At 45.3% G+C, this 8,461-nt stretch overlaps 1 protein-coding gene across 2 annotated transcripts in view; it reads left to right on the top strand.

The window, feature by feature from the left end:
* The window catches only part of CSGALNACT1 (chondroitin sulfate N-acetylgalactosaminyltransferase 1), a 77,524-nt gene that overhangs the window by 38,410 nt on the left and 30,653 nt on the right, over positions 1-8,461 (top strand). For both annotated transcript variants that reach the window (XM_005856494.2, XM_005856495.2), the window contains exon 2: positions 6,485-6,701. In XM_005856494.2, coding sequence (XP_005856556.1) covers positions 6,485-6,701 — 217 coding nt within the window. The remainder of the gene's footprint in view (positions 1-6,484; positions 6,702-8,461) is intronic.

Consider the following 8,461-nt stretch of genomic DNA (forward strand, 5'->3'; position numbering starts at 1 on the left):
GGGGGGCGGGGAATGGCTCTCAAAAAAAGTCAACTGCTAGTACTAGTGATGAAGTAAGGAGGAGCTCTAAGTAAGGGAAGCTGTTAGAAATTCCTGATCAAGAACCAAGTGTTAAATTTATCTGCCTTAATCTGTGACATGAATATACACACCAAATGCAAAAAATGGAAATAAGAAAAGAGCTTCATGAATTATTTCAGTAAGGATGTCAGTCAGTGCACTGCTTAGCAAATGAAAGAAGCATTTAGTGAAAGTTGAAGATGGTGATAAACTTGGATCAGGACCCGTCCAGAAGCTGCTGTGCACAGATGCACTGTGATGCCCGAGAAAGCAAGGTATGGACAGACATGTCTATAACCCTGCAGGTGAGAGAAAGCTTGGAAATGGTTACTTTTTTTTTTTTATGGGGAGAAATTATTTACATTATAGTATCTGAGCATTTGGAAAGCCCCTAGAACATCTCTTTTCACAAGTGTTGAATGTCAGCTACTTTCTCTAAGAAAATAGAGCTGACAACAGATGGCACTGTAATTATGTCTCATTTATCTTGTGTGATCTGGGAATGAGATATTCCACCTAAGAATTTTCTAGATAACTGAAGCATTCTTGTGGAGTAAGATCTTTCTCAGGTATTTCCATGTTTCCCTTCTTGAACTGGGTAAGGATAATGTGCTCTCACAGAAACACAGTAAGTAGGTATATGCTCTTGGTGATATTTCAAAGGCAGTTTACACGAGTGGAGTGTTTTACTTTGTATTAAATTATCTCAGACATTTAAATTTCTCTTTAAAATGATGATCTGCCTCCTCCCCTGCTGTCAGGAGGTGACCTGCCACTATTTACTACTGTCTGCATTTCTGCCTGTTACAGATTTTCTTTTCCGACATACTTATTTTTTTCTTATAAGCAATGTATTTTTTCATGAAAGCACCTCCTTTCAGAATGTGCTACTTTGAATGTGTTATAGACTATGAATTCAGATGATTGTTGTTTAGCAACTGTTACTATTGTGTGTTAAAATAAAAGAAAAGCCCTAAGCGTGGATGTGAAGATTATCTGTGGGTAAATGAAGTAAGACTTTACGGCAGACATTCTGTTGTTTATTCTGACTTCTGTTTCTTCTGTCCCTGCTTTTCTACACTCTGAGTTACTGATGTTGCATATGAAAGTGATATCTAAGGAGTAAACTGCTCATAGGAGTATGCTTTAGTCAGTCATTAGCATATCTGGTGAATGCAGGCAAACCACAGTTTCTCTGGGTCTCAGTTTGCCCATCTGTAAAATGGGAAGGCTGGATTAGATGTTATCCTTTAATGTTGTCATGTGCCAAAAACGTACATCAGCACAGAAGAGTTTGAAAGCCCTTACACTAAAGTATCTGGAGATTGAATGACCACTTTGGATTGAGAGCATCATGGAATCTTCCCAGAGGAGGAGGGCAGATTTAGGAGGGTGGAAGTAGAAAGGCTGACTGGTGAGGAAGTGTGTCTTGAGAAAGTGCAAGGCCTTTTCATAGGAGAGTAGTTATTGTGGTAAAATACACATCACATAACATTTACTACTATAAGCTTTTTTTAAGTGTGCAATTTCATGGCATTAAGTATATTCACTCTAGGGGCCCAGTGCACGAATTCATGCACCTTGAAAGGAACTGTGGGCCAGGAGGCTGTGGTGGGCACAGGGGTGGGTCTAGGCCCATCCTCTGTGCGCCTGCCCGACCCCTCTCGCCGCAGCCCCCGGTCCCCTGTCTGCCGGCAGCCCTGCTCCTTGTGCCGCTTCCAATGCACTGACAGTGCCAGCCCTGCTTGCACCTGCTGATGGCACCGAGTGATTGGGACTGGTGCTGGGCACCGGCAGCGGGTATGAGCGGCAGTTCCGGTGCTGGCAGCGGGTGCAAGAGGGGCCGGCGCCGACAGTGTGTGCGAGTGCTGGGCGGGACCGCGGCATGTGGGAGCAAAGAATTTTCAGTAACCACCAGAGGCTCGCCCTGATGACAGCGACCAGCACCCCGCCTTGGTCTGGCGCCCCCCGCTCATCTGCTCCACCACCCTGCCACGGCTGACACCTGCCATGTTCCACGCTCTGCTGCTTGCTGCCGATGCCCGCCATGTTCCGCGTGCGCCCCCTGGTGATCAGCACACGTCATAGCGACCGGTTGTTTGGTTCTGCCGTTCAGTCTATTTGCATATTAGGGTTTATATATATAGATTGTTGTGTAACCCTCACCAGTACCATTTCTAGAACTTTTCATTATGTCCAATAGGAACGCTGTGTCTGTTAAACACTAATTCCACATTCCCTGCTCCCCCAGCCCCTGGTAACCACCAATCTACTTTATGTCTCCATGAGTTTGACTATTCTAAGTATTTCATGTACGTGGAATCCTACAATACCCTACAGTATTTATCCTTTTGTGCTGGTTTAGTTCATTTAGCACATATTTTCAAGGTTCATCATGTTGTAGCATGTATTAGAATTTCATTTTTTATCTGTATTGTTGAAAATATTACAGATGTCCCATTCCCTCCCTTCCCCCCCTCTTCACCCCCTTCACCTTGCTCCTGCCCCCTCCTCAGGCCTTCCCCAACTATTGTTTGTTCATGGGCTGTGCATATATGCATATAAGTTCTTTGGTTCATCTCCTTTTTGAGGCTAATATTCCATTGTGTGTATAATCCCCATTTTGTTTATCCGTTCATCTGTTGGTGAGGTTTAGGTTGTTTCCACCACTTGGGTACTGTGACGAATGCTGCCATGAACATGTGTGTGCAAGTATCTGTTCGAGTCTCTGTGTTCATTTCTTTTGGGTACATACCCAGAAGTGGAATTGCTGGATCTTATGATAATTCTGTGTTTAACTTTCTGAGGAACCGCCAGATGTTTTCCACAGAAGCCGCACCATTTTATATTCCCGCCAGCATTGCAAGAAGGTTCCACTTTCTCCTGGGGGAGGAGTAGTTGTCTGTGCTCGGTATAAACCAGCTTGACTGGGGCCCAGATTTTACATGAGGCTGGATTAAGGAAGATCTTAAAAGCTGGCCATGGGATTGGTCTTTTATTCTGTGGGCTTTGGGACGCTGGTAAGGGCTCCTGAGCTCAGGGGAAAGCAGGATGATACTGGTACTCCAGGAGGCTAAGGATCAAAGGATACGTGCAGGATGTGTTGGGCCCACGAAGTGGAACATGGTCCTCAGAAGATGGCAGTGATCCAGCTGGGAGACCTAGGCTCCATGTAGGAAGGCAGGAAAGGCAGAGATGAAAGTGAAGACACTTTTGGGCTCAGCGGTGCAGCATTGGCCACAACCTGTGCACCCTCATGTGGAGAGAGGACAAGGATATAAGTGTAAGCAGTGGTACCTCCTTGACCTCATGATTTCTGAGGTCCTACCTTGAAGATAGGATGTTTAGAGGGGACCTGCATCTAGTTCACTCCCTGTTTACTGAAGGCATAGACATTTGCAGCAGACCATGGAGCTGTATCTTGGATACTTGGAAGTATCCTCACCTAGTTGACCATCCTAGGGCTTGGCCCCTCTGAGTAGGGTAGGACCAGTGATGCTTGTAGAGGGAACAGAAACACCAAACTCAAAGTAAGATGGAGGGAAAGAAGGGAAAAGAAGGTGCCAGTTAGTGTGTCTAAACCAAAATGTGAGCTAGTTCCCAAGTTCTCATTTTGATCTCCCGTTTGCATAGTGTATAAAAATGATACAATCCCACAGAATATTACAGGGACGGTGTTTGTGTGGCCAGTTTGCTTTGCATTTGCCATTGTGCATGCCAGCTTCTCTGTGGAAAAGCATTCCTGCCTCAGAATGCTTCTGCCCCTTTATCTCGGTCCCTTTGTGCTTCTACCACTGACGATTTCTAGAAGGTGCAAGGGTCCAGTTAGGGGCTGTCCTTTGTGTTACAGGAAGACTGAGTGCTGTTTGTGTCCAGGTGTGGGATCGTGAGCCCGTGGGTGGAGTGGGCAGATGGCTGGGTGTGGGTTTTAGTGGAGATAGGTTGCAAGAGAGTTTTAAATAACTTATTTAAAATAGATAGAATAAAGGGATCTACAATCAGATTTCTACACCATGATTAACTTAATTAGGCAGAGTGTGGGGAAATATGCTAAAAGGTTGATGTAGTAACTGTTTCAGGGCATAGGATGTGGAAGACAATGAGACAGCAGCTGAAATGTGGCTGCAAGATTAGGCTGGGAGTGCTGGCCTGCCTGATAGCGGGTGCCCCGCCCGGAAACCAGAACAAAGGCCGCCTGCCACACAGTTATCGGCGGTCACACAGGCTCGCCAGAGGCAGCCATCCTGACAGGGTTATAAGAATCACCATTAATAAGAACTATTACAATTCTCTGGGTTCTTTATAAATAGATGTCCTCTCTTGACACGGGTTTGTATATATTTCTACCTGTGTTTTCAGATCTGGGGACTTAGATTTTTTAAAATGAATGATTCTTATCCTGGTGCTGAGAAAGAAAATGACTCCATTAAAAAAAAATCGCAGGCTGGTTTACATTTTTATCTGCATGTTAAACTGTCAGCAGCCTTCACCCTGCTTACTGCTGTGTGGAGAGGGTACGCTTGCTGACACGAGTAACAGAAGTTTGATGAGATGCAGCCGACGACCCCGCGGGCCCGTTTGGGTTGTGCAGATACTGTTACCAAACTCGGATCCTCTCTGACTCAGCCAACCTGGTTTGGACCCTGGGAGCCACTGGTTTGCCCAGCTGTGTAGACACCTTAGCGGTGGGGGAAAAGCCTGTTTCCTCAATGAGCACTAGTTGCCCCAGAGACTCCACAGGCTTGGAAGGGGACCATTCCCATGTTCCCCAAGGCCCTTGGAGCTTCTTAAGAAACGAACCTCCTGCTTTCCTCCATGAGGGGCCCCTGCAGGGACTCTGAATTCTGTTGTAGCAGGAGCGCAGCAGAACTTCTCTCCGGTCCCTGACTGGAGGGCTGCTGAGCAGCCTGCCTGGCACCCAGGGAAGCCAGGAGGGCTTCAGAGAGGACTCCCTCCTTGTGGCTGCGCCAGGCCCTCGGTCACCGTGCTCACTGCCGGCGATTGCACGTTTTGCATCTCCAGACGGGCCCGTGGGGCCGCTGTGAGAAATGACACTGAAAATGTGCAATGCCAAAGCCCTCTCTGCCGCACCTGAAGGAGATCCAAGCTCTGGACAGGATCAAAGAGGCTATAAACCCGGGGGTAGGATGAAAGCTCCTGTGAGGCAGAGAACAGAGAGCAGAACTTGGCCGTGTTTCTAAAGACCTGTAGTTCCCACCAAAGAAAAGAGGAGGGAGGGAGAGGGAGGAGGCAAAGAGAAGTGGTTTGGGAGAGGCCTTGAAAGCTGGAGCTGACCCTAGGCTGATCTTTTCCCTGGAAGCTTGCTTTTGTAGCTGCCCAAAGACTGGGAGGTGCTTTCTAGCTAATGTGGGGATTAAGAGGAAGGAAGGGACATGGAAAAAAAACATGGCAAATCACAGATAAGAGATGAGGAAGCTTATCTGGTGATTTGTTGAATTTGACTTCTTTTTTTTTTTTTAACTATCGGAAAAACGCCATAATACCGGTGATATTGGGAAGGCCATGGAGCGTAGGCGCCCCGGGAGCCTGTGTGCACTAGATAGGAGAGTTCTGGTGGGCCAGGCCCGAGGGAGGCTCACCCTGAAAGTTGAGCTGAGATAGATGCTGGGTCACATCTTCAACGAGACAAGCGAGACTATGGAGTTTCAGGAACAGTGACATGGGGTGGAGCACAGTTTTTTTTTGGGGGGGGGTGTCCATAAGTAGACTTGCTCTGGAGCACTGACCTATGATGTAGGAAGGACGATATGAAATTAAGATGTGTGCCTGCCATGGTGCCGGGCTTCTCAGGGGTAGGAAGGATGATATGAAATTAAGATGTGTGCCTGCCATGGTGCCGGGTATTTTGTTTTCTGCTTTAATGCTTCCAGAAGCGTCCAGAGGGCCACCTGACCCATAGCAGCAGCCCCAAGCCACTCCCAGTTACCTTGAAGAGATCACTCTGGTCAGTTCATCTGAAATGGCTATGATTTTTAAGAGATAATATTAACGCAGTATTTAAATTAAATATAAAAATTATATTTACCAAATCATATTGCAGAAAATGAAGGTAGGAGTAGCAGAAAAGAAAAAGCACATAATCCCACTCTGCATCATAGCCAGTTTTATTTAGACATATTGCTTTATAGTCCTTTCTTTAATGCGTCTAAATATAGTTTCGTTTCCAACATTACAAACTTCCCCCCATGTTTTTATGAAGTCTTCATAACTGATTTTTAAATTAATGGCATTTTGATTTCTTTGGGGATATTTGAAAGTGGCAGCATTTTGAGTTTTCTCATAATTATTAGAGGTAGAGGTTTAATTGTAATTTAATTTGTGTGCGTGTATGTGTTTAAAAGGCATTTTATGCTAGATCTCAGCTATTAAAAAACACTGTCTTTTCTCGTGTTTCTGTTAACAGGGATCTACCGCACAGAAAAGGATAAAGGCACTTTGTATGAGCTCACATTCAAAGGGGACCACAAGCACGAATTCAGACGCCTTGTCCTGTTTCGACCGTTTGGCCCGATCATGAAAGTAAAAAAAGAAAAACTCAACATGGCCAACACGCTCATCAACATTATCGTGCCACTGGCGAAGAGGGTGGACAAGTTCCGACAGTTCATGCAGAATTTCAGGTTTGTGTGTTTGCACCTGTTTGTCTTCCCCCACGTGGTGCGTGTTAAGTGCTGATATCGTTTCCCGTCATCTCCCTCATTTCCCCCGCCGAGGACAAAGGCGTCTTTCTCTTCTTGTTCAACTCTGTTTTCTTCACATCACCTTTATCATTTGTGTTTGCCTTTCCCTAAAGCAATTAGAAAACTGCCAGATAAGCAGATGTACCTTTGGAAGGGAAACTGGGTAGGACTGGGTTTTCCTCGGGATCTACAAAGAAGGCCTCCGCCTGTGGCGTTCAGCTCTAACTTGAGTTTGGGCTCAGGTCTGGGGCCAACGGGGGCCATGCTATCGCACCGGCACAGTGGGCCCTCTCCCAGGCTCTCGGAGGCCGGCGCCACGGCCGTGGACTTGTGCTGGAAGCTGGCTTCATTTGCTGCTCTGCTCTAGCAGTGGCTGGAGTGGATTGAATCAGAATCTATTTTTTATTCTAATCTATGTCTCCCGAGATTAAATTTAGAATTGTGCCAAGGAATTTCCATGCACTCATTTCTGTAGTTACTCAAGGAGACTAAGAAGACTAAGGGGGTTTTATTTTCAGATGCAGGAATGCTGTTTTACTTACGTGTCTTTAAAGCCTTGTGCAGTGTTGGAGCTTATAAGCTGTTATGGCTACATTCACTTACTGGTCGAGGTTAACTTACTTAGCCAACTTGTTTTAAAGATAGCAAGTCACACACACACACACACACACACACACACGACAGCAAGTCATAGGTGTCTAATTATAAATCCTGGGAGATCAGACTTATTTTTATAATCTTTTATCATTAAATTCATCACATTCAAAGCCAGTAATGCTTCATATAAAGGTATGGTTGATACTTCTCAAAATTCTGGATAGTGAATGTACTCTTTTTTTTTTTAATTTTTACATTTGAAGAGGAACCCTTTTCTAATTAAATTTTAAGGTCAGAATTCAGTAGTCTTAGAAGAGACTTTTGAGGGTCATTTGGTCTAATCCTCCCTTAGTTCAGAATCCTTGAGAGCACTCCTGACATACGCTTTTTCTATGCAATGTGCGTGTATGCCAGGTAACTACCTACTTAAAGGTAGGCTGTGTTTATGTTGACCAGCTGTAGATAGAAAGCTCACTTTTATTAGGACCTGAAGTCCACCTTCCTGTAATTTCTACACAGTGGGTCTGAAGAAAGGACTGAACAAATTCATTTTCTATTAAACATCATAGCCTTTCAGATATTTGCAGAAAGCCATGATAACTCCCTTTGTCTTTTCTGTGGTATCATTCGGAGTAGGGTGCACTGTTCTTTCCATCCATCTCGTTTGTAGAGTACACCCCTGTGGGCACCATCATTTGACTGCTGACCACATTCTTCTGGCTTTAGTACTGAAGTGACTATGGTGTTGGCTTTTGTCTCCCTTTGGTGTTTCTAAGTTCTCTCCCTGTGTTCTCTTAGAAGAACTGAACCTGTGGCTGGCACTAGGCATTAAGCCAAATCATTACTCCCAGAAGCAGGTGTGCCCATGTCTAGGACTAGCTCATAGTAAGTTCCTTTAGCCAGGAAGCTGCCTAGCACTTGCCAGAATAAGAGCCCTGAGATTTGCTTCACTGCACATAGGCTAGTCCAGGGGTGGGCAAACTTTTTGACTCGAGGGCCACAATGGGTTCTTAAACTGGACCGGAGGGCTGGAACAAAAGCATGGATGGAGTGTTTGTGTGAACTAATATAAATTCAAAGTAAACATCATTAAATAAAAGGGT

Source organism: Myotis brandtii, unplaced genomic scaffold (genome assembly GCF_000412655.1).
Source record: "Myotis brandtii unplaced genomic scaffold, ASM41265v1 scaffold103, whole genome shotgun sequence".
Taxonomy (NCBI): Eukaryota; Metazoa; Chordata; class Mammalia; order Chiroptera; family Vespertilionidae; genus Myotis; species Myotis brandtii.